This window comes from Ptychodera flava (genome assembly GCF_041260155.1).
Source record: "Ptychodera flava strain L36383 chromosome 23 unlocalized genomic scaffold, AS_Pfla_20210202 Scaffold_24__1_contigs__length_23054250_pilon, whole genome shotgun sequence".
Taxonomy (NCBI): Eukaryota; Metazoa; Hemichordata; class Enteropneusta; family Ptychoderidae; genus Ptychodera; species Ptychodera flava.
The window spans coordinates 16,053,744-16,080,846 of record NW_027248278.1 but is presented as its reverse complement, the minus strand read 5'-3'; the positions used below and the strand labels follow the sequence as shown (position 1 = coordinate 16,080,846).

Below are 27,103 nucleotides of genomic sequence, written 5' to 3'. Positions count from 1 at the left end.
TATAAGCAAGATCATATCATCCATTAAGAATCTTTGTTTGTCTGAAATATTTTCCCTTATGAAGGTAACTTTAAGTATTGTAAAACAGGAACATATGCATTTCTCTTTCCATGTTTACAAAATGATGGTTTGCTTTCTGCTGCAGAATTTATTGTGTTTGCAAGCTGTGTAAATTTTGCCATATTTTTCCGTACTTACATGGTTTGCAATTATCATGTTAGACCAAGCAAGATTTTTTCATCAGCTGATCGCACCACTCTGTCTACAGCACCACGATAAGGCTGCAACAAACTAGCGTTGAAATCACTTTATGTTTTGTTTGATTGCAGGCATTAGATACTTCTGATCTGAATGACGTTGGACACTTAAAGAAACCAGACTTTGTTGTTAACCCACACAAATATTTCAGTGACCCTGATGACCCATCTTTCAAGGTTGAAAGACTTCCCAACATTGCAGAAGGTAGGTCTGTCCCTCTGTTAAAGTGTGTGCTTTGCCTAGTTTCAATATATCCCATAGCTTAAATTTGACCCTTGCACAACTGACCTTTGCACTCATCACATTTGAACGTTGAACCCCCAAATTGTTATGTGACCCTTCACTGTGTGACGTCATTTGAGCTATCACATTTCACACCTGCATCTAACACTATTAGCAAAAGTGTCAGTAAACAAATTAAATTGTATATCATGATTTTGTCCGTGTGTGGTGAGTCATTGTCTAAATCTCAAATCTGTTACAACGTGTGTCCATCATCCATGAAATGAGTCAACATAAGTGGTAACCCTAATTACTACACAATAGTAATGTTGAAATTTTACAATTTGAACTCTACATCATTAACTTTCATGCAGAGAAGAATGAGAAATATCACAACTCTTCTTCCAAAGTATCATCTGTAAAGACGGCAAAAGAAATTAAAGCTCATTGATGAAATCATAAACAAAAATTTTATGCCTCAGTCTTTGTAAAATGGCAAAACTTCATAGGTTACAGCTTTCACAACATCCATAATTGAAATTGATCATAGAATGTACAAAACTGCATGTATGTCATTGGTTTTATTATATCCGTTTAAATAGGCTGGTAGAAAAGTTGCTAGAAATTACTTAAATGTGTGTTACAAGCAGAGCAGTACTGTGCAATGCGAAGTGATCGGGGTGGGCTACTGTGTGTTGGAAGCTTATTGGACACTGGTGCTGTGCGTTTGTTTGTGAGCACTATTCTCTGTTCTTTGCTTCGTTGTCAAAGCACTAATTATCAATAGCTTTTGCCATCCCAAAGTCGACTGTTTCATCAGCCAGTTTGTCTATAAGTCAAAACACTGCTTGACAGGTAGTGGTATTTCTTTGAGTGTCGTAACTTCAAAATATTGACAGCATTTTTTCCTGAGGTAACCTCGCTATTCAGAATTCATCCAAATTTTGACCTTTAGCATTAACATTATCGTAAGAGATTTTGAAATGATGTATGTAATTAGAAGTTGACATGCTTACACATCTTACCTTTGTGATGGTTTTGAGGAAGTGAGCGCAATAGCATTATTGTTATTGGTAACAAAGTGTCATTTCATACACTTGAAAGACATTGACTTAATACTTTAATGCCAAGTTGACTGCAGTAATTTGAATACCTGATGATAAATTATTTGTGGGGCTATATAGCCGAGTTCATCCGTAGTAAATCCGCTAATATTTATATATATTTAGATCAGTTATTGTCATCCAGTATGGCAAATGAAAATGATTTTGTATTCAATTTGCCAAGTTACAACGTTGATTTAACTTATGTGCTTTTCAAATCTGCATGAAGAGACCAACGGTAGAGATACAAGATTTCAACAAGGCATTTTTCTAATTTCTGCTTTTTCAACGATCATACATGTGTGTTAATTTTCCCAAATATGATTACATCTCTGCACATACTAATACTAACCCAGGTAAATTTGATCTGATTTGATGTGATTTGATTCTGAGATTTCTCTTTGATACATTTGTTGAAAACACTCAGCTGTGTGTTCATGAACAGTAAATCAAATTTTGAATAGAAATCAGCAATACAAATCACCAAGTCGATTTGAACCTCGTTGCCATTCACAGCAGTAATGTAAATCAGAGTTAGTCAAATGTTGATTCAAAGCAAAGATCTCTTCAAAAATTCTTTCCAATCAGTGATAAAGAAATAGTAGTTCAAATCAACAAATAATTCCAAAACAGTGAATGAAACCAAAAGCTAGTTCGTATTCTAGTCAAATGGTACGAATGATGGTTTATAGCAATACTTCTTATAGATATCCAAATTTTTGTTGTTTGTTATAAAAGTGATTTAAATAAACTTTACTAAAGTCAAAGTGATACAGATACAGACAGCAACTATTCAATTCAGATTGAAAAGTTAATGGTAGCAGATCCTCGTAATTACAAGTACTGAAAATGATTATTGATTTGAAATCTTTAAAACTATATTATTGACAGATTTTTGGTGTTGATTAGTGTGTTTTGATTTAGCAGCACCTACAAACAATTTGCTCCCTGAAAGACCATTATGCACAGACCACCGTAGAAATAATTAACACTTGCACATTTGAAACAATTTACTCCCTCAGAGACCAGTATGCACAGACCGCCGTAGAAATAGATAACACTTGCACATCGCTATATATGATACCATAACGACACATGGAACTAGTTGTCTTCACTATGGTAACTGCTCACAGTTATAGCCATGATTACCATGGGTACAGTTGCAACCATGATAACCATGGCCACAGTTGTAACCATGGTAAACCTGGTCACAGTTGTAACCATGATAAACATTGTCACAGTTGCAACCATGATAATCATGGTCACAGTTATAACCAAGGTAAACCTGGTCACAGTTGTAGCCATGATGAACATTGTCACAGTTACAACCATGATAATCATGGTCGTAGTTGTAACCAAGGTAAACCTGGTCACAGTTGTAACCATGATAAACATTGTCACAGTTACAACCATGATAATCATGGTGATAGTTGTAACTGTGGTAAACCTGGTCACAGTTGTAAACATGATAAACATGGTTGCAGTGGCAACCATGATAACCATGGTCACAGTTGTAACCATGATAGGAACTGGCACATTGCAACCATCGCATCTCTGGCACCCTGTAAGTAAGACAGCAATAAAAACATTCAACTTTTCTTTTAATAACTGTTTGTATACAGTTTTTCGTGGTGTCCACACCTAAATACGACAACATGATAAGAACTATTCTGTAAGTTGCAATTCAGCTATACCATATCCCGCACAATACTCATTGTCACCGATTTGTCTTATTTTAGGTTCTCACTTTCCTGAAGTTAGTTTTGGTTTTGTGTTTCATGTTTTTTGTTCTTTTCATGTACCACTCATCTTTCTCCCTGACACCATTCATGGATTGCAGTGCAACCTTTGGAAGAAGGTATAATCATCATTTACAACCCATCCACCTGGTAGCTTTCAACAACCATGTCAGGGAAAGGTCATAGGTCACAGCAGTAGCCAGTCAATAACGTTCAAAGAGTCTCCCATTTATTCCTCTTCTGGCTGTGCCTTGAATTCAACCAGTGCGCAATGTTTATTGGTATTTAACATGTGAATTATTGACTTTTTGTTGAAAAAAACCCCCCAAACCAAAAAGTTCTTAGAAAATAAGCAATCTTTGAACCTGCTGTGCTGCTATTGAAGGCTGTTTAAAGCTAGTTGAAAGCTGCTGTCACAATATTCAGTCTGCCATTATGTCTCCCCATCAATGGCAAGTTATTAACATACACAGTGCGTGTGTGTTTGTAACTCAGTTCTGATTTTGCATTTTCAAATCACTGCCATGGTACACTTAACTCATTCTGCATCCGTTGTTATTTCACAACCAAAGTCAACCAAGTGGCAATAGAGTTCTTATAAATATTTGAAAAATATGAGTTTAACGCCACAATTGGAAGTCCTAGAGCAATATTTAAGTGATAACTTAGCTTGTGGAGAATTGTTTCCCACTAATATGTGCTAGTTTAACCCTTTCAATGCTGTAATTTTTTCCCACCAAACCTTTAGTGCAACATTTTACCAACTTTCATAAATTTTTCTGCCTTGCTTTTGATAATGTTAGACCAAATGGACATCACAATATATTGGCTAGAGATTTTAATCAAAATTTTGGCAGAAATCTGAAAAAAAAATGACTGTGGTATATGTCATAATGGCGACAAAAATTGACTTTGGCACTCAAAGGGTTAAAATAATCTTGTTGATTTTATAAACATGTAAAATTGACATGGATATTGAGTTCGCAAGTATAATTCTGTTGTCGTTTGATTGATTTTGGTTGTAAGGTGTAATTGAAATATTAACTTTGGCGTTTTTCCTTTTATCTTATTGCAAAACACTGACATTAGTTTACGCTAGGGGAGGTAACCAAACAGTTCTTTTTTAAAGCGTGCATATTTATGAAGTTTGCATTGTGGTAGCTTTTTAAACTGCATATCAAAATATCCTTGACTTTTACATGTGATTTTGCTTAAAGTTCTTCCAAATAATATGCATTTAAGTAGAAGCAAATTAAATGCTCTAAATTTTGCTTTAATATAATTTTAGTTGTTACTGCAATTGTCTTGTTATATTTGAAGGATTTCTAGTATTACACAATAGTTACACAACTTTATTTGGCATGATGATCTGATGTTGATTGCTGTATAAGACGGTCAGAATATTAAAGCTAATTATATTATTATCAGTGTAATTTTACTGTCTCAGGTTGTAGATTTTGTAGGCTTATCACTTTTTGACACTTTAAAAATTTGTGAAGGAGGTTGTCGTTTTTATCTTGTACAAGTTAAAAAGAATGTAAACTGCTCCATATTGAATCAAGTTACAATTATAAACTTGTGTGAAAGGTAGCATTTTTGGTTGAAACCAATAGAAATCCCTTTCCATGAAAAAAATGCCTTATGTGAACATTTATTTAGGAAGAGACTTATTTTGATCCAAGCTCAGTCCAACCTAGGTCAGTTGTCATAACAATATCTGGCCCATCATGTGTGAGGTTATCTTATAAAATGTCATCATAAAACAAGTTTGCCTGAACTAATCCTGTTCATATCAAAATTTAAACTTCTCAGAAGTCTCTTTCTTTATGGAGAGTAAAACACACTGGCTAGGGATATGTACCTGTCACAGCCAATCCTCCAGACACCATGACTAAATTCAGATGACATTTTTTCCAGTCTAATGCACGGCATGTTATTTTCCATTTGAAATCAATCATATATTGTGTTAGCAGCCTATCCATCCGCTGTCTTGTCTGTGTGAGCACATCCATCATCTAGTGTTGAGCAAAATTCCATTTACTGACTGTCCGGCATCCGAATTTCACATCATCATGTCAACAGTTGTAGTTTAGTTGTGCATTTTGTCACTATTGTAGTTCAGAATTGTCAAACTGGTCAGCTCATCTCAAGTCTCTCAAACTGTTCATGTACACCTCTGAAAACAATATAGTGTATTTGATAAAAGACGTAAACTAAATTTGGGAAGGGTAAATATTTCAAGTTTAACCTGTTCATCCCTGAATACTTGTGAACAGGTCCGTCATCCCCATTAATAACAATTGGTTTGGGCCAAACCATGGTGTGAACGGGTTAAAATGTTGACAGTAGTATTGTGAGATCAATGAGATCACACCTGTGCTGTATCCAGATTGACAAATCCGAACTAGAGTTGTGTTTGTGTAGCATTTTCCTCCGCAATTGCACATGACAGAATCTCACAGTGTGGCACATTTTGATATTGTTTGCTGTGTGGTTTTACAACGCTGCCCATATAGATGGACTTGACGACTCCGTCATGCATTGGTGTACTGTGATTTTCTGCATGCCTGTACTAAAGCAATGCTGCAACCATCATTTATCAGGTGTTTTCCATGTACCAGTTTTCCATGTATTTGATGGTAAAGGCCGAAAATAGGAACTCAAAAATTCAATTTTGTCAGTACGATTGATCCCTAGTGTGCATTGATATGCTTCCAGGCCTCTTTTACATTTTGTAGATATGTTCTACAATTATTTATAGCAAATCTTGCCAAATTTATTGCCAAAATCCACTGTTGATGAGTTTGTAATTGTTTAGTTAAAAATCTGGATTTCATCATTTTTGACACTAAAGAATTTCTGCAGGGATGGTCGCAGTTACATTACGTAATCGTTACCATTTTACAGTGGGTAAAAACAAATGCAATACTGTGCAAAAGTATTTACTTTCACCTTGTGATTAATGAGTCATAGTTGTTGGTGCCTCTCATAAGTGGCCCTTCCACCCTAAATTTTTCTCTCCTATGGAGTAGTCTTAATTTGTCTATCTCGGGCTCTCCGTACATTTGAAAAATCAGATATTGTACTCAATTGTCCCTTGGCAGCGGAGGAAGGACGGGCTAGCAGAAAATGACAGTACTTGGTAGATGATAACACACAAGAAGTTACATTGATAGGCTTGATGGCTGAACAACCCATGACTTTAAACCTCTGCCAGGTGTTACATTATTTAGTATTCAATTGCCCAGTATTGTGTTGATTTCCAAGAATATGGCTTTTAAATGATGGTACAATCATCAAGGGTGAATATTTGTTCAAGCTGTGTTTTGTCTCTTGTTATTCATGGGTCAGCCATTTTGCCTATTGAGTTTTGCACATTGAGTCTTTAGAAGTAAGATATATGGTAAAGTGTTGTGTTTTCTATATGTTTTTTTTATAAAAACAAACAAGGTAATTGTCAGCCATAGAGAAAACAATTGCAAAGGTATTGTTTGCCGTCAGTGCCTGTCACTTCAGAATTATGGCAAATCTGTACTTGATGTAAAAGTTATAGTAAACCTTATAACACTGGTCTACAAAATATTACACATCAATATTACTCCCTCTCAAAACAAATTAAAATAAAATAAAATCATGTGTGAACACAATGAAGGTTTGTGAAGGTGACCATGAGTCTGTAATGGGATCACAATTGTATAAAGACAAAGGTCTTTTCTTTGCAATATTATTTTATACTTGCAAGAATGTTCAATATTAAAAGGATTTTGGATTTTACACAATCAAATCAGAAGATCAAAATTATCTGAATTGAATTTTCCCCGTGATTTAGAAAACAAAATCAAGAACTATTCATATAAAACAGTAGTCCAGGAAAGTTTTTCTATACAGATATTGTTGGATAAGATACAAACTTGCTTGTCAGACTCACAATAATATTCCTTTCTGTAACAGGACTGAAAGCTGTCTTTGATGAGAAGAATCTGTTTCCAAAGTATATCCTCGAATTTGAAGCCAAGATGAAACAACAACACAAAGACGAGGTGCAAAAGGCCAAACAGAAACCAAAGAAGGGGGCTTTGAAAAGTTGGAGTACGATAGCTAATGCTTCTGGTGCTGTTGCAGCTATGAGGAGACAGAGTATTAATGAAAAGTCTAAGCTAGGGCTATCACCAATTAATGAAAGTAAGAAAGTCACAATCAAAGTTAACGAGAAAGAGAAGTAACGAACAGGCATTAATGAGAGTTAGAGTATCAATTATAAATCTAAACTTGGGCTAACTCCAATTAATTAAAGTAAGAAAGTCACAATCAAAGTTAGTGAGAAGGACAAGTAACATACATGCATTAATGAAAGCAAAAGGTGGAGTTTAGAGAACTGTTGTCTACCATTAAAGCTATTAACCCAGTTTTATTTATATTAAGTCCCACCCAGTAAACTGAAAAGATTGGGGGATTTGCCAAAGTGTGTTGTGGTAAAACGGTTACTTGGTTGCTTTTTATAGGATCAGTGAATTTTATCTAATCTTGGCAATCTCGCATGAATGTATTAACATGCCTTTTTGTTTGTATAACTATGCACTATTCATAACTACTCTGATAACTAGTCCACCGTATCCAAGAGACATTGTAGGCCAATTAAATGTCGACTTTTGTATATTGCAAAACGAGAATTTAGATTAATAATTTGAGTGAGCAATGGAGTCTCCCATCTGAATACACTAATGTCAGTCGTACCATAGTTTAACCTTTTCACCCCAATTCCCTGTAAACAGGTCCACACTTACCATTGATAACAATGGGTTTGGACCAAACCATGGTGGTGAAAGGGTTAAATGAAAGTGAAAATAGAGGAAAGTACAATATAAATAGGTATGTGGCGACTCTATTTTGTAAGAAGTGTATCCAAATTCTGTTGTCACATAAGGTTTGTTTCACAAAGTACTCCTTGGTTTGTAAGAGTACTGCTAAACTGAATCGAAATGTCTGTAAAGTTGTAAATAAAAATCCTAAGAAATATTATCATTGACTTAAACGTGAGAGGGCAGATTTTAATGGAATGTTGTACATAAGCTGGTCATAATGTTTGTTGCCTCTATAATGAAGGGGAGTTTGATACAATAAACTGATCAAAAGCAAGTGATATAGTTTATATATTAGGAAACATTTTATCATGTATAAGAGTTTGTGTATGCAGTGATGATCCTTTAGTTTGTTGTCATTACTCACACCTTTGATAAGATGTCCCCCCATGGAAATTACCAGAATATTTCAACATGCTGCCAAATATTTCATAAAAATCAACAATTACTCATCCATTCTTCCAAATCATTGTTCTAAATCCTTCCAATTAAAATATTTTACATTAAAATGAAATCATCTAAGTCCTGTTTCCCATGTAATTCTGCAGATTGTCCATTACCAAATTGTCAAGATGTGTTGCCATTTAATATTGTTTACCCAGTGGCCAGGTATCATATTATACTCACCATTATTTCACATAAGGTTGGTAACTTACATATTAGGAGAGTCAGCCGATAAGAGCATCACTAATGTTTAAGATTTTATGGCATTCTATATTCAACTATGAATTGACAACGTTAGTAGAAACAGACATTCATTAATTGGTGTTAATGACTTCCTTACACATCACCCAAGTTAAATAGAATGGTTTTATGGTGGCCGTACCAGCTCATATTAATCAAGTTCCATGTTATACATGTATGTTTTAAGTTCCCTGTCTATAATCCATCAGTTATATTGGCCACAAATTATATGTCACGTCCATTTAAACATGATAGTATAACACCAATCATGTCTAACTATTTCATATCCACGGTGAATTGTAGATTTTCCCTATGAACTAAGTGCATGACTTAAAACTACACATAAAACTTCTGTCACATGGTTCATTTGTACATTACTTTGGCATATTTCAATCCATGTTTTTGCAAATGTATTTCATATGACTTATGTTACCCTGGTTGTCATTTTGACCTCAAACATGATATCAATCGCGTAAGTCACTCAACATTGAACCAAGTTCTCTCTATAGACTTGTGTGAAAGGTTGTATTGCCGCTCAATCCTGTCCATCACTCAAATCCTTTTCTTTTGACGTAACATACAATCCTGTCCACTTCACAAATTCTATAATTCCAATCCTGTGTATATCAAGGGATCTTTTCGTAACGTACATGTCCTATCTGAATTATGAGCTGGTTAGCTGATAAGTTTAATTTGTGTGATGTGAGTCTCCTTCACAGCTGTGATATCGCAACAGGGCCATTATGCCATCGTGCTCCAACACTGTCTGTTCCAAGCTACCAAAAAGCAACAAGGTTCAGCAACTCCGCATCTGGTGTAAATGGCACTTCATATACTCCATTATTCCCTTATTGTGTTTTGTCTCTATTGTTAGTTGAAAGTTGAAGTGTGTACATTTTACTAGCAAGATGGTACTATGCAAAACTAAATGTTTCAGACCAGATAAATTTCTTCAGGTATTTTATGGTCAATGCCAGCATTCATATATGGTGCCTGTTGTTTCATGCAAATATCTATCTTGTGTATTTTCCAAATAAACATTTTCAAGTCTTTGATCCTGTGAATTAAAAAAACTGTTATTCATGTACACGTTGAGTTCACAAATCTTTGTTGTTGTTGTCTTATGTTTACCCTATTTCTCACGTAAGGAAACATGGACGCACAGCACAAACTGCCATCCAGAAGACGTATGTTGAACTCTGTCTGATATAATTGAGTGTTTTGGCTCTGAATGTAGCAACATGAATAGTGTTAAGGATGCCAGTGAAAGAAATTTAGTAATTTTCAACCCTAATTAGGTACAAAATATGAAATCTAGAACTACTTTTTTCATGTGGACTGATACACAGTATAAAGTGACTTTGATGCAATATTGTTCAAACTTCAAAACTTGGCAAGTAACTGGTACCTGAGCAAATCACCCATAGCAATGGTGCAGGTGTACAATTTCAGGAAATAAGAATTTGTCAAAATAATTGCATTAAGGTCTGGAATATGTTTGTATTTTCTCTGCCAAAGCGCTGATAACAATGAAATCTACTCATTTATTGAAATATGGTGTGACATCCCCTTTTTGTTAAAGTCTGAGATAGCCATCCGTCCAAATGTATTCTTTTCCACAGACCTTTATTATCAATGGGTAATTAATTCATTCCATTGTGTTTGCCGCTAGCTTACTTATTGTGTTTGTTATTTGACTTTGATAGATATTAAATCTATGTCATTTTACACCACTATTCGAGTAATGGTACGTTTGTCATTTAATAGAAAGGCGATAGAGTGTGCATGTGTGAAATATCCCCTTTGAACAAAGTCAAACATTTAATGAAGAATAAATGCTACTCTGTGGTCCATAAATAACAATAATGACACAATCAACCTCAACTCCTTGACTTTGTAAATTTTATTGGTCACATAACTGCATTTACATCGTATCTTTATGATCTAACAATGTCTACCAAAACAAAAAAAAGGAAATTATTCATTAATTAATCATACTCATAGAGCATTTTGTTGACAATTACAGATTTTAGTTACACTGGTATTCTGGTATTCGATTCAATAGTTAAGGACTGTCATTTTGGATGGTGGGCAATCACATAATACATATATATATATATATATATATATATATATATATATATATATATATATATATATATATATATATATATATATATGGACTCATTTTGGATGGTTGGCAAGTATATATATATATATATATATATATATATTTACATATATATTATATATATATAACATGTGTGTAATATATTTGTATATTATATGTATATTATACTCCTAAATACATTGTTCACATAAATTGTTACAATTACATATTTGTCACTAAAAATTACATTACAGGAATATAGATCTGTATATATTTATGTATATATTTACAAATTGAAAATATTTAAGTTCACACCTAAGGCGCAGACGTTTACACGGGCCGAGTGCAGATCTCTCAAGCAGACCATTGAGTATGTTAAAATGCGCCATTGTGAATGAAAGTAACAAACATAATAAAATAAAGAGAAAATGATGATAGCAACATAGCTGTGAGAAATAACGCTTACATGTGAGGAGGATTGTATCATCATTTACATGTAATTGAATATTTATTTTTGTGTCAGCCACCTGCATCAGATTTCTCAACCTTTGTACATGTAAGCTAATCACCAGGTCATAATATCTTGCAAGGTGCAATACCCAGATACTGTCGACTGTGTAAAATTATTTCTGAAAAGAATTTATGCAGTTATTTCAGCCCTTTGAAATCACTCATTACATGTCTCGTGTATCAAACAAACGTCACGCGCTATATATGAGCCAATGGTAACTTGTTGATATTGTGGTGCACTGCATAGTTATCATAGGACTGAAACTGACCCGGAACTATTTTCATCTTAACGACAACTTTGGATTTAATACTTAACAATTGTAACAATATTTCATTAAAGGTTGCATTCTTTCCTAAATACTCATTCAATTCCCAAACATTTGAACACCGAAAATGTGATAATCCGCGCTAAGGTGATTCAAATATAGCTATGCGCAGTTCAGTGACGAAAATTGTTTGTTTTCAAATATTTCGTCCATCGTGGAAAGCAAGCATATGATTGATAATTGGCAAGAAGTCTGTATGAAAATTATGAAGGCGAGGCATGTATTGAAAACAGAGCCCCGACAAAATACCGGTACTATGCACCGTTTAGGCAGGAGACCATTTGCCCTCCTGATATCGGGCAAATAGTTGCTTGCCCTCATGCACATAGTCCCGTGTTGTTAAGATAACGAATAATATTGGCATATCCTTCCGCGGAAAGTCTGATATAATACATTACAGCCCAAGCAGCCTGCCACAAAACTGGCATAAGAGTTTTACATATACATGCTGCGTTAATTGAAAGTAACAATTTTTATGACATTCTGTGTTTTTGTAAAGTATTATTGCTCACCATTTCTAGCTGAAGTTACCGAAAGCTAGGATGTAGTTTGGTCGAAAGCATCTTTCTTACACTTCTTCAGTCATGTCGAAATGTCCGCGGGGGAACTCGTCACCATATCCAATGCCCGGGCGATATTGCATATGACACCAACAACATTGCATATTGTAAACAATTCACTGTTGTTGCAAGGCTGATAACATATTTAACGGAGAAGATATACTCGCTTTAAGTTTCGACAGTAAAACTGAAACTAACTTATGAGTAAAAGTATGATGATTTACCGCTATGGTCCCTCCAATAATTCAAAAAAATCCTAACTAGGAATACCGAGACTATCGGATATTGAGATAAAACACTGGACGTTAATAGTTAATTTAGAGTCGCTTATGTCGTATAAACCGATTCATCATTTAGCTTATCCTATTTCAGAGTAAGACTGGAGGAAATTTTATGAAATTGGAAAAGCAAGAGTGGGATCCTTGAAGATACTCCTATTCAAGAATAAATTAATGGAAAAAGAAATAATGGCGCCTGTTTCCCATAGAACGAATACATCTTTTACAACTATACGTTTATAGACACTATAGCATTTGTACTTTCCGGCCTTGCAAGAATATTTGTGAGTCGATTAATGATAGAGGGCGGTGACACATCAGTTTGTACTCAAGACCAATCATCTCAGCTGTATCTGCAGGGCCCAAAAATGGTTTGAACTCTCCGTAACTTGAATTTATTTCAAAATTATTACGTTCAAAAAAAACATAATACCGACGAATAGTAAAAAGGTGGTACTTTTACACAGGTAGCAACTAAATCTTATAATGTGAATGACGTGTTGCTTTCTAGTATCGTCGCAACACTCGTCTGATAGCCCGAGAATCTGTATACAAATAACTACTTATACCCAACAATTGTTTACACATATTCCAGGCCCTAGATTAGTTAGCTAATATGTTTCTTTTAGAGACATTGCAACATTTTGTGTTTTACTGGGCGGTGTTTCAGTACCCAAATCTACTGATAATGAATCATAATTCTGAATTTTAATCATAATTTTGAATATCAATGGGGTCGTGCATTTCTGCTACCTTTGACGAGAAATGGACAAAGCGTGATTCGCACATTAAACGATTTTGCACAAACTGGTGTTATTGCTACTGTCATGTGCGTCGGCCATTAATATTTCACATGCAACACTGAAAAAAAAGACAGCCGATAATATTGCTTTTTAGTTTTTGGTTAAAGTAACTGTTTTAGCAATGACTTCTACACCCGGAATTTGCTGCGTAGCATGGACCAACCGGCGGTTCATCAGTAACGCCCACAGTCACGGTGAGCCTTCTTATGAACGTTATTGTGTTGGCTTCGGAAAGATAGTAATCACTTTTCATGTAACTTCACATTTCTACTCTGTTCTCCAAACTATTATTTTACTCACAAACTGTTTTCGGTTTCTACAAAAAAGCTATAGAGAAATATTAGGGTTGGTCTTGCAACCACTCTAACGCATTAACATGCAAATACTGAACCACATCTTGCAATGCTCAGCTCAGATGACAACGTACACTTTTTGTATTTGGAGATTGAGTTAATCACCGAACAGCGGAAGTTCAAACTTTTCGGAAGAAAACGAGGCAAGGTGTCTATGTATTTCAGTAAATGGTAGCAATTCATTGATTTTCTTTTAACTAGCTTTGAATGTAATGTCATTAAAAGACAGCACTGAAAATACAGCTACTTATTATCACAAACAAACAAACAAACAAACAAATTAAACTATCACGAAATATTTCAGCTATGTACATTTAAGTCCAGTTCACACAAGAAAACTAAGCACGAGTTATTTTTGCACATGGAGTTGTCACGTGGGTTCGGAAAAGCACATGGTTATCTTATCAACAACCGCGCAGCCGCTGTTTTAGGTGACGTCATGACTAGTGGGAAAGCATGCAAATTTCCCTTTGTATGTTAAATTGTTATTTGTATTCTCTACACTCGTTTCCCGAGTATAATTTTGATCTAGTGTATTTTTTGTCATTAAAATATTTTTTGTTTATTTACATATTTCGTTGCGTACTACCAAACTACTTTCACTTACGCTTCGCTTCTTTTTCTCGATTTTTTTAACAGGACGGAGAACGGAGCCGTTGCACTCCGCGCATTTGGCTTGTAAACATAGTCCGCCCAACTTTTCAGTTTGAGCGCCCTCCATCATGTTCACATGCTGACAGATTTTCAATACTCCACAGTAGCCCAACGCCGGGTTGTCGCTGCCCTTACCGGTGGCTACACCTTTAGCGCCCTCTTTGTCATCAACATCCAAAGACGAGCCCAAGATAGATTTGCCGAATCTGTCAGATTTTCGGAATTTGGGAAACTCGGCTTCATCTTGTGGAATATCGTCGAAGGGGCTGTCAACGAAATAGGTCCCGTTGCCAAAAAATTCCCCACCGGGCAGGTTTTCATCCTGCTCGGACTCGTCCGGTCGTTGGACTACTTTGGAGTGTTTGATTTTGTTAACGCATGCGCGGGGAATACCGATATTGCTTCTTTTATTGATGTCAGTGTTAGGAATTACGTCAGCACAGACCAGCTGGTCATCTTCAGTGTTGACGTCATTAGTTGGTGCTTCATCGATACCATTGGTCTCATCTTGCTCATTTTCCATAGGCTGGCCGATTCCACTTTCTTCAAAGTGCGCCCTCACTTCTTTAGCTTTCTCGCGAATCAGGTTCCAATCTGTCAAGATATCTTCTTCGGTTGTGTACCGTGACGTCACAGTGAATCGTATCACGTAGTTACTCTTCAACGATGCAGGGACCATGTACACCTTTCCAGTTGTGTTCAAAGATTTCAGCAATGTCTCGGTCAATTCGTCTGGTCCCTAATAAAATATAAATTGGTCAACAAATCTTAGAAGACTGTCGTCGACCCAGGTGTCAACGTGAAATCAATTTCCCATCGTTCAGAGTACTACCAAAGCTATAATAGGCTTGAAGGGCTTCGCACCATCTGCGGCTGCGCGTCTTTCATGTTGATACATATTGCCTCTTCCCGGAAAATGGCGATGAATGTCAAGCAAATGTGAAGAAAATTCAGCATTTGATACATGTTCATAGTTCACCAGTTTTGTAGCTTTCCAATCACTGCAAGATTTCGCCAAATAAACTTTGGTTGGGTACCCTCGTTTATATACCCTTGTTTATATGAATCACCTTTGGCCGCGGTCACCAGTTTCGGCACAGCTGTAGCAGCCATTTTAAAATTTTAAATATGCATGAGGGATTTGGAGATAGATTGTGCATACGCGCAGCCGAAGAGGGGACGACCCCTTCCTTTACACATGAACACTAAGGATTCGATGTGTCTTTGCCCACTGATAGCAATTTTGAAGGCGTAGACAAAAGAAACAAGCAATATGGCCGTAGAGTACGAGTGACACAAGTACTTCTCCATAGGTAGATAAAAAACCGTACAGACATTCGCAGTTTTGCCTTAGTAACATGTACCGAAATACTTTAGTATTTATCTCAGAGAAAATGTAGTTATGCCGGAGTTATTTCATTGAGGCGACAGTTTACAGTCCGAATATAGTAGTTATAAGGCATTTTCTAGAAAAAGCACACTTTACAAATAATGTATTCCTTTTTTCCTTCAATGTGATGTGTATTAGTAGTAGTATCAATGCGTCTCATAAGCCCAGCGGGCTGGATGTGGCAATAGAAAACTCTTCATTGTAGCTTATTTATATGATGGATAAGTCCACATAGAACACTTAAATAAACAAAATACAACAACGGCAACAACAAGTAGTAATATCAAACTGAGTTTGATACCGAACTGTAAATAAATCTTTGCTCATTGCGTGAGGCTGGCGTGTGTCACTCATCATCCCATTTTCAAGTAATATTAAAACCAGCGCCTTGATAGAGTCAATGGCTGTAAGATCTACTGAACATGGACTTGACCGTCTTACCTTCAGCCTGAATACAACCAATCCAAGTACCCTCTCAGCGGTCACTTCAAATCCAGGTTCACGTCTGACCAGTTCTTCAAACATTTTGGCCAGACGCACGCCCTGCGGAAAAATATAGCTTTAGTATGTGGTGGGAAAATAAATCAACTATAAAAATCGGGGGGTCACCGTGTAAAGTTTGGAATAGCTAAACAAATTACCCGACATTTTGCGACATTTTAAATCCAAAATGGCCGCCATTCCTGTGTTAACTCTATAGGGGAAAATTGAATTTGGATTTTCGACAAAATAAGACGGTAAAAGTTTTTCTTTCTCTAAGACCTTTAAAATCAACCCCCACAAGTGGTAGAACAGAAAAGAATTGTAGAAATCTGGGAGTCCGACTACCTTGAAAACAGGAAATTTGTTTTACCAAATGGGATCCTTTGCTGGGTTGGACTTTGTGAACCCGGTACTTCTTCAATTTCACAGTAAATCTTACTTGAAGACACGTACACAGAACTAAATATCCATTGGCTATAGTATGTTCACTTTGAACACAGTAATATTGTTCCAAAAAGCCATCCCCTCCCTATAAGTTTAATCATGTATCATTTAGTCTAAGAAAATATTCACCTTTGACTCATTGTAAAGCTACGTTCGAAAAGTGGACAAAAAGACATACATTAGGCGGGTAACTTACCTTTCGTACATGGTTCTGCAATCCCTGAATTCCAAATGAGCGAATGACAAACCACAGCTTCAGTGAACGGAATCGTCGACTCAGTGGTATCTGCCAATGCTGTGGAAAATACAGAAGTCATTTTTTTGAGTATAGTGTCTGTACAGAGAATGAAGACACAACGTGCAATATCGATGCCCCCTGCATGATCTTCATGTTAAGTTAGCTATTATCAAAGAAGTTCATTTGACACTCTGAACAGAAAGCGATGGTCGTTAAACTCGTGCGACTTTTGGATTTTTCTTTTCTATTCCTTGTTCTCATTATAAAGCGTTGAAAGTTGGATACTACATACCGCAAAAATACCAGGATATACGGTCAACAGTGTGTCAAAAAATGGCACGTGGGAAGGGGTTCACAATCCAGGGGGAAAATCGGGGTGAAAACTTCGGAATAAAACTAGTCGTTTACAACACCAACAGGCAACTTTAGGTTTTGAATATCAACAATATGTACATATCTATCAACAGAGATATGACAAGCTCAAATGGGTAATTCCTTCAAGTGACCGACCCGACAAAGATTAAGCATAAATATTAGACAATATTACGTCAGAGGTGTGCAAATATATCATCTTTTTTGGAAGAAATCAACAGTTACTTGCAGAAACAACATGGGCAACATTTTACAAGTGGTACAGCCACAAACTGATGACTCAAATCGCCGTACACAATACACAGTGCCTTAATTACAGGGCGTCTGTGTTTTGTGTACGGCGATTTGACGTCATCAGTTTGTGGCTATACCACTTGTAAAATGATGTCACAATGATCTATGCTGAGACAGTCTACACAGTACCAACATACAGCCATCTAGCTGTAGAAACAGCTATTTGTGGCGGGGTAGGCTGCGTTTATGCGGGTCATCAAAAGGTCAACCCGCCACAGACCTTTTGATGACCGCATAGATGCAGCCTACCCCGCCACAGATAGCTGCGTTTCCACAGCTAACAGCCGTCATGCTCGACGAGGCTGACCCTAATAAACATAAATAAAAATCTGAAAGGCTGTACCATTTCTTACCATGTAATCGATTGCAAGTCCTATAGGGCAGCGAAAATATAAGAAACAATAACAAAATATGTAACGATAAAGTTTCATTACAAGTCAGAAATTCCCGTTACTCAATGTGTCCATAGGCACAACGAAAATGTGCATCACAGGAGAAATGAAATAATGTTCAAATAAACAAATTGTTTCAACATGAAGACATTGTTTGAAAATCCTCGTCTTGAAGATAAACTCTTCTGGCGTTGTTCGCGAAATAATCATCTGGTGTACCTTCTGAAAACTCGAAATCTCGCCTGCCACCTGTCTGTGCTGCGAGATATTTGGCTTCAAATAAGTTGAATGATCCAGTTTCTCAACCCCTTTCATCTAAATATCGTCAACGCACAGGTCAGATTCGTGTAGAAATCGACGATGGTGGCAGTTTTGTTACACTGTGTCATTAAAGCACCACTAGTTGTAACTCTTTAAATTTGTTGATGCCAAAATAGCTTCCTATTCTCGCCTGGTTTTCTCTGAATTCTACCCTCTGAAGGGATATGGGCTTTTACTGCATTAGGAAACCATTCTTTTGAGAAACATTTGACAAGAAAATTCAAATTTAAAGAGTCATATCGATTTGCCGCCATTTTCAAAAATTGGTAATATTACAAAGGAAACAGAACATACAATGTCACAGTCGAAAACATCCACCCCTATGCATTACATTTGACTACTCTGTGCACTTTATGTGAAAATTTCAGTGCAGATATGCACAGTATCCACGGTTTTTGCTTTTTTGCTTGGGACTGCAATTTAATGTTTAGGCAAACATTTAATCGCAGTGTAATCTTTATCTTGCACATACAGTCCCAGCTTGTAGTTAATAATAAATGTATGCACACACCTAAATTACTACATTCTCACAACTTATTTTAGTTTAAAATAATAAAAATAATGTTTAAAGATAGAGCTAGTAGGGCTTTAAAGTCTGCATGTTGTTACAATTTATATGATCACCATGGTGATAGAGATACTATGTGTATATTAATGGACTGGACTCCGTCTACTTCGCCCCAGAATTACTCAAGTGTGACAATACGCATACCTTCACTGTTAATCAACATCTAATCGATGCCATCTCAATGAAAGGGTTGTACTTAACTCAAGCTTTAGCACGATGATGACAATTTTACAAGATGTATGAAATAGTGTTTGTGTCTCACCTGACTTGTCATGCTTTAGGTACAGCGGATTCACGTTGAAAGTGTGATAGAGGGCGGCGCTCTTTTTCACCCTGTAACGAAAATGAAGTCCGGATGTTAGAGCCTCGCAGCTTGAAACGATCCACGGAAATGAAATAAGATATCGCACTTTGATTGCCCAGGAACATTTAGCTATGCTAATTTTTGATCAAGAAATATAGAGGCAGCGGGATATCTTTATTATTAGATAATTTGACGCAAACTTTTCCGATATGTTAAAATCAAAATGACAGCATTTCGATGCGTTAATTTTATGGTACATCAAATTGTGTTTTCGATTCTGACAATATAAGGCGGTTAATACTTGAATTTATTGTTAGTCGCAAATTGAGCCCACAGAATCCACACAAAACCAAAGAATTATGAGGTTATCAAACTTCAAACTAGACAGGCCCATTCCACCATTATCATATTAAGAAACGAAACAATAGGGATTGCTGCTGCAACTTCTGGTCTTCGAACTGCAACAGCTTGGCGTCTAATTTTCAAACATTTGAAATTTCTATCATCCCCCCCCCCCCCCCCCCCCCCCACAATATCACTTCAAGTAGACATGGTCACGTATATAGTATGAGCTCATCGCTGCTTGTTTCGGTTCTTCGGCAAAATACGCTAAGCATATCAAATGCCTCTCCGTACCACTATTGGTATCCATGAAACAACACGGTATATCTACTTTATGCCATTATCTTGTCATTGATATTGTGGGAGTGACAACCAATATAACGAAATAGCGAGAGTATCTGTTACCATGGCAACTCACCACATTGCTGTGCAGTCAAAATGTACCATCATCCATTTGCTGGGATTGAAGGCGAAGGAACCAGCATATTCCACTCCATTTAAGTAATGTCGGAACTCAGGACACACGAAAGCGGTGCCGGCATAGGCTGCGTCAATGTGCATCCATATGTTCTCCTTCTCACCTGCAACAACGTTAGAAAAGCAGATAATGCCCAGCGCCCTCTTGAGTTGGAGACCTTAACACCTATTGCCTATTTACCTTTCCATATACGCCTTGCGCCCTCTTCAGTTGAATATTATATCAACGACCCTTTACTGTCACTTTCAATTTACCGGTTGTATATTAAAAATTTTCGTTCGTTGGGACATCGGATGCTGATTTTATTCATTCACTTCAGAAATCATTTTGACATGAAAGAACACATATTTTTCTATCATAATGAAACTAATATGGCATCACAGTTTGATAAGAGTAAAAAAAAATCTTTTTCCAATTAATGTTCACTGCATCAACAGGATCACCCTTTCCTATTTCGAAAAGCAGCATACCATCAGGGGTTTCACTAAGTTTTGAAGTAGAGGGCTAAAATAAAATGTAGGCGGCTTTGCAGCTGCGTACCATGACCGCCAAGGTCGGGGGAGGGGGAGGGTGCGGGAGAGGGTGTCCCCCCCTCTAGGCCGAAGGCCGGAAGCCCTGAAAAATCAGCTAAAAAATTCACTTTTTACAGCTCAAAGACACTTGAAATTATTGTATTTTCAGAATTATTGTCAGCAGTGCTCCAGGACATTTGTGTTCATACATCATAAAAGCAATTTACCTGGGAGATTAAATATGATAATTCATAAATAAAAATGATGAAAATTGGGTAATGCTGAATATATTTTGAAGAAAGAAAACTAAAATCTAGAAATAATTTGACAATACTGCTCAGTAAAGTACCTTGATGTATGGTATGAAAATCGGTATGTTAAGAACCTCTATTTGCTTTTAGGAGGTAAACTATAATAATTCATTATTATTAATGATATAAATTTGATATTGTAGACGATATTATACAGTGTTTCATCTAGACAGGGGATGGGGATTCCCCTTCTGTTGACATGTTGGCACCCCAAGGGGGGACCAGCCTCCCATGAAATGGTGTCAGTCATATCTTAGAGATTCAAGTAGAACACATGATCTGGTGAAGTCCTCCCTACATTTTCTGGTAAAGAGGGGAAAAACTCCCCTGTTGATGCCATCCTGGATGAAACACTGATATTTTAAACACAAAAAACCCGATAAACTTTCTTGTACTATGTTGTGCTTTAAATTAAGAACCCTGATGTTGGGTATGAAAATAGGTAAATGAAGAAAATTAATACCATTTAGGAGGTAAAAATGATAATTTATTTATCAATGATTAAAATATATTATGGCGACCATACTTCACAAAATGAAAAAAAGTAAGAACCTTGATATGGAATATGAAAATTTGTACTTTCAGAAGCTCACATAATGAATTTAACCTGACGATCCTTTTCGAAGTGAGTTCGAAGGTCTGCTCGTATTTTAATTATCACTCAGGTCTATCTCTTCTTATTGGCGCGGGTAGACCGAAAAGCAGCATATATCATACCTCCAGGTGTATGTACACATTGACGCCTATGGCAGTGCAACGCCCCGCAACGCAGGTCGGCCTACTAAAATTCAAACTGTAATAAATCGAGAAGTTTTTTCGTAAGAAAAATCAGGCCATTACCATCGAAAACAGTTTAAACCCACGAAATTACACTCTCCTTCGTTCCTTCGTGCTCTTTAAAGCTTGACCTCGCGATCGCTTCTCCCTCTGTTCCGGTCATTTTGAATTAAGTTTATGAGGGTCGACAGGTGTAGTACGGACGTTTTCATTGGCGAATATAAAAGTCACTATATTGGGGTCAGCAATTGCAGTAGCCAATATAATTGTCCATTGCAATGCCGATTTTTACTCAGGCAATACACCCCAGACGTGTTACATGGCGATCGCAGTGCTCGTCTACTAAACTTTGTTTCACATGAAACCCGTTAAATAGTTTGATAACTCAGCTGTGATACTTGTCCGAACTATTTCAGAAGGTTAAAAATATTTTAGCGATGAAGGAGTCCCAATTTCCCATAAAAGTAGCCGGCGAAATCGTGAGAGTAACCGGTCAATTTCGCCGGCTGCCGGCTCTTAATGAACCCCTGATACCATGAAAACTTTTTCACCGATTTGCAAAAGATTATTTAAAGTTGGCAATTTCTGATGTTTGGTAAGATAGGATTACATTTTTTCAGAGTTTCCAATGACATGGATCTTGTACAGTGAAAATATATATCAAAGCACATGATACAATTGCCTTAATGTGAAATTATTGAATAGAATCTGCAAGATATTACCACAGATCGGATTTCAAGTTTGCAGATTTGTGTGTTATATTTGTCTTGTATACGGCGTGAATATCATAAAAAATACATTTGAAGATGCAAGTGATATATTCATTGATTTGAGCAAAATGTGATTGCCCATTAAGCGTTGTATTCGAAGACATGTTTGTCTTTTAATAACTAGAACTTCCAATAGAAATCTAGAACATGTCCTAAAAACGGCAAAAAACGAAACAATTATGAAAGTTTATTACACTAACAGGTGCTGCACAAATGTCAACATAGCAAACTGAGAACGCGTCACGAGAAACTGCCAATGTGGTCTTAGAAGCGTTATGTTTGGTCGAAAAACAAGTAAAGAATTGTGAATGGCGTTCGATTGAGAATTGACGAATGGTGACAAAGTATAGCGCTATGAATGACGCCGTTTACGCGCCATCGGGTTTTTTTTCGGTTAAGCACTCTGTTATAATATCGTAATGTTAGTTTTATTGGTAGAGAATGGCTACTTTTATTGAGTTGTATGGTCTTAATTCATGACAGTGTACATATCTCTCTCTGTCACAACAAAAACGAAGACAATTAAACTGGCATTGTATAGGTCCTATTAAGCTTCATAGGTGATGCTTCAGGCATTTAGATGCTGACACTAAATTCAGCGCTCTTGAAAATTTCTGGATTGTCTATGATCGCGAAAGTTTTCAACTAACTGCCTGTCTAATAGCCAATCACCTGTAAAATTTGTCTGGTTGCAATTTGTCAGCTGATAAAATTGCTGACTATTCCAGAAGCTGAGGTTTATGCATATTTAATTATTAACGCTGATGTTGAGTTGGTTGTCCTCTATTAGCGTGCAGTGCTTATTCTATTTGTATCCGGCAAACTATAAACGGAACATCAGCCGGATGAGATGACAGGCCCGAGATTCAAAGAGTATGCTTTGTAGTGGAAAGAACGACATTTAAAGAAGCCGTCTGCTTGAAGGGTAGATTTTGCATATAATTAGCATATGGTGAATATTCATGACCGCTCTAAGTGGTGTAAATTCGTTTTGAATGAAAGCGTCACTTCATTCGATTGAGAGGACAAAACACTCGACCGCATTGTTGTTTCCCCTGAGCGGTCTGTTTTCAGAAATCGATATGTATTGTGACAAAGTGCTAAGTAAACTTTCAAAATGAATTGATTCAAATATTTAAGAGCAAATGAACTGAATCGCGCCCTTTATGTTCGAAGCCACGTGGAGCATGTGAATTCTATAGCCAACTGATTATACAATGCGTGTAATCTCCCTGGCTCAATAGGTACATACACAATAATTTCACCTCTGATATTTGGAAACACAAGAAATCATCGTAGCGAAATCGTGGGTAGGTCTGTGATATCCAGTCTTTGACACGCGCCAATTTACTGACCGTAATCCAATCAAATATTCATGAGGGATAAACTACAGATTTTGCAAAAGGTGCGTGGGAGAAAGGATACTTACAAATAGGCCCCAATTCGGCCATGTTGTCGAACGCACAGGCCCCGGTTGTGCCCAAGGTCGCACACAACTGTGAAAAAAAAAAATCCGAAGAGTCACTGAATTAATATTCGAGGAACATATCCACGCTGCTCAGCGGAGAGTTTGTACCCGCTCTCGGGGGTCCAGTTCCCCGCCTCACAAGGCCAATTCAGAAAGCAGGGGGATTATACTTTGATTGTGGATTTAAGCGACACACATAAACTATCTGCACACCCAAATGCTAACTCGGGGAGGTCCCCAGACCGCCGTATTTCAAAACGGAAAGTCCCAAAATAGCACAAGTGTGTGAAATTTTATCTCGTGTCGTTTACTGAGACGATGAATCAAGTGAGTGTCTCAGATACGAGCGTACGGTTAATCTGGCGACATCTCCGATTGGCTAATTTATGTCACATGTAATCGGAAAATGGCACAGCCAGAAAAAATACCAGTCATTGTAAATCTTTAATGACGTCTAATTCCCAACCTGCCGATGTCAAACAACCGATCCCAAGATAACGTTTTGTCACGGGAATATTTACTGAACGGATTCTAAAAGCTTTTCGTGTTCTCGTGACGTCATCTATTCATTGATATAGTGAAAAACCATGCTATTTTAGATGCTGGAGGAACTTAACTCATATCCACCATAAATTTGAGGAGTCGGATATTTAAATAACGTAAATCTGTCTTTCCGGAGAATGGCGATCCGTTTTCTTAAGTTAGGGACTGGTCAGTTTCTTCGGCCTGGGGGGGGGGGGGGGGCGGTGGATTATTTTTTGCCGACGTCAAAAAGTGGCTGACCCCCCCTATTCCAAATTTTGAAAACAGGGTGACCCCCCCTATTCCAAATTTCTAAAACAGGGTGACCCCCCCGGGCGCGACAAAGGTAAAACAAAAGATGGACATAAATTATATATATATATATATATATATATATATATATATATATATATATATATATATATATATATATATATATATTTTACATTTTACATATATTTATATTTTAAATAGTCATTCTATGTTTTAGTGAAATTGTTGATATGTCAGTTGTAAGATAGGAATTTCAAAGTGTAAATCTTAAAGTTTAAATACAGTACATTTTGAATGAGCTGTATTTTGAATGAGCTGTGAATGTATTTCACACTTTCTCTGCTTAACCAGATGTCCTGAACTGTTGTACAGAAATGGATGTCAATCATTAATATCAAAGAGGAAAAAGCAGTGAATCAAAAACTTTGATGGGTGTTAAGACTTGCCAACCATCCAATTAAATCTACTGAGGAGCCATAGAGAGCTTTTTTAGCCAAATCTGATGTGTACAGTGTCTGAGAGGACCTTTTCTTGTGTAACATTGAAACCATAAAAGCACAGCTAATAATGACAAAAACTGCCTTTTTTAACTGTTATTTTGTTCATAAAAAAGCATCTTTCTACAGAAAACCTATGAAACAAAGGAAAATAATTGCATCAATGAGAAGGAAAGATATCTTGTCATTTTTCTATCTCTAAAATAAGTCACTGTATCAAATATATATTGTGAAATATTTGTGCATGTTGCTTTCTCATACTGAATTCTCACAGAGAGAACAGAAAAGTATCAGGACTTTGTCATCCTTTTCATATGAAATGCAGATTTCATAATGGTACACTTTCACTTAGCAAACATCAAGATATCTCTGAAAGTATGCCGCCCGAAGGGCGCGCCAAAAATATGAAACATCCTGCTATCTCTGATATATATGCCTTGTATATTAAAGTCATGCACCTGCAGGGCATGCTGAAAGATGTATGATATATTAAAGTAATGAGCTTGAAGAGCACGCTGAAAAATATTGAACATACGATATCTCTGATGTATGTATGCTTGATATGTTAAGTTGGGCGTGCTGAAAATATGACTGATTATTAAAGTTACGCGCCCGAAGGGCGCGCCGAAAAATACAACTGAATGATGAATTTTGTGGCTGACACTAGCATTTTAGGCAATGATGAGCCTGTGTCAAATTCAAAAACACCACTGACCCCCCCCCTATTGGGCATTTCAAAACATGGTGACCCCCCCTATCACCAAAGTCAAAAACAGGGTGACCCCCCCCCCCCATGAATCCACCGGGGCCCCCCCCCCAGGCTGAAGAAACTGACCAGTCCCTATAACGCGCCTCGGAGACAGATATTCGAACTCTCAAATTTCTACAATTCTTTTTTAATCTTATACTTGTTTGGGCTCATTTCAAAGCTCTTGGTTTTAGACAAAAAATTCACCGTTAACACGATTGGAACTAATTTGGGATATTTCGATCTTCATATTTTTCAAATTTCTCAAAAGTGTTAGGAACCCTATAGGTGAATGTTGCAAATATTACAAATTATTCATAAAAACAAGTGTGTAGCTTAAAAAGAAAAGCAGATGAGCTTACATTTGCAGATTAAACCGACATTACTTCACCGTCCAATTATCCCAAATTAGTTCCCATCGTGTTTGTCTTTGTTTTTTAAAAATCGAAAATTTTGTTTTTTCCCAGAGAATTAACACAGAGTTGGCGGCCATTTTGAATTTCAAGTCTCGGTAAATTTTGGGTGATTATTGATCCAGTAGTAAATTTCGCACGGTGACCACAAATTTTGATTGAAAAAGTTGAAATGTTTCATTCAGGGAAGTAATAGTTTAAGTCTTTACAAAGAGTGCTTCACAACAACATACAGGGATTGGAATTTGAACAAGTCATTTTGGTGTCTTGATAATTAATCTCGTCACGAAGGATGACATGATCGCGTCACATAATCGAAGGCCAACAACAACAAAAATTGTCGGCCATAATATCCAAAGTTCTCCAACCGCTAATCATGAACATCTAGACGCAATTCTGAAAATGTTTTAGCCTGCAATGTGACAGATGATGTCAATTTGACTGTCGTGAACAAAACATTTTGTGTCCTATGATATGGTGTAATGGCCCACAATTTTCGTGTATGGTCTGCGCGAAAGACTGATATAGGCATGCGCCAAAGTTTGACCTCAAAGGCGAAGGAACGTTCCAACTTCTTGAACCAGCCCTATTTACGAACGCAGTATTAAAAGCGCTCACTTGCGATAAAATCTGAGAAAAACGAATCCTATATTTGTACAGTAGCTCTTTTCCTCGGCCACTTTTAAATCCATCAGCAAACATGAGCGGGGAAAAGAGACGACAACAC

The 27,103-nt window shown here is 36.8% G+C and overlaps 2 protein-coding genes and 1 long non-coding RNA gene across 3 annotated transcripts in view; 1 reads left to right on the top strand and 2 right to left on the bottom strand.

Annotated features, from left to right (window-relative positions):
• Positions 1-10,418, top strand: part of LOC139125090 (cilia- and flagella-associated protein 337-like) — a 52,171-nt gene extending 41,753 nt beyond the window's left edge. The window contains 5 exon segments of the mRNA XM_070691198.1: positions 330-462; positions 3,424-3,441; positions 4,412-4,426; positions 7,274-8,060; positions 8,149-10,418. Of these exon segments, the coding sequence (XP_070547299.1) occupies positions 330-462; positions 3,424-3,441; positions 4,412-4,426; positions 7,274-7,545 (438 nt within the window). The 3' untranslated portion in view covers positions 7,546-8,060; positions 8,149-10,418.
• Positions 1-27,103, bottom strand: part of LOC139124946 (uncharacterized) — a 477,972-nt gene that overhangs the window by 254,436 nt on the left and 196,433 nt on the right. The gene's annotated exons all lie outside the window — the stretch shown is intronic.
• The window catches only part of LOC139124896 (aromatic-L-amino-acid decarboxylase-like), a 60,743-nt gene continuing 46,735 nt past the window's right edge, over positions 13,096-27,103 (bottom strand). The window contains exons 8-14 of the mRNA XM_070691004.1: positions 23,885-23,951; positions 20,026-20,188; positions 19,224-19,294; positions 18,034-18,053; positions 16,973-17,071; positions 16,291-16,392; positions 13,096-15,198 (exon numbers count right to left, since the gene is read on the bottom strand). Coding sequence (XP_070547105.1) covers positions 14,368-15,198; positions 16,291-16,392; positions 16,973-17,071; positions 18,034-18,053; positions 19,224-19,294; positions 20,026-20,188; positions 23,885-23,951 — 1,353 coding nt within the window. The 3' untranslated portion in view covers positions 13,096-14,367. The remainder of the gene's footprint in view (positions 15,199-16,290; positions 16,393-16,972; positions 17,072-18,033; positions 18,054-19,223; positions 19,295-20,025; positions 20,189-23,884; positions 23,952-27,103) is intronic.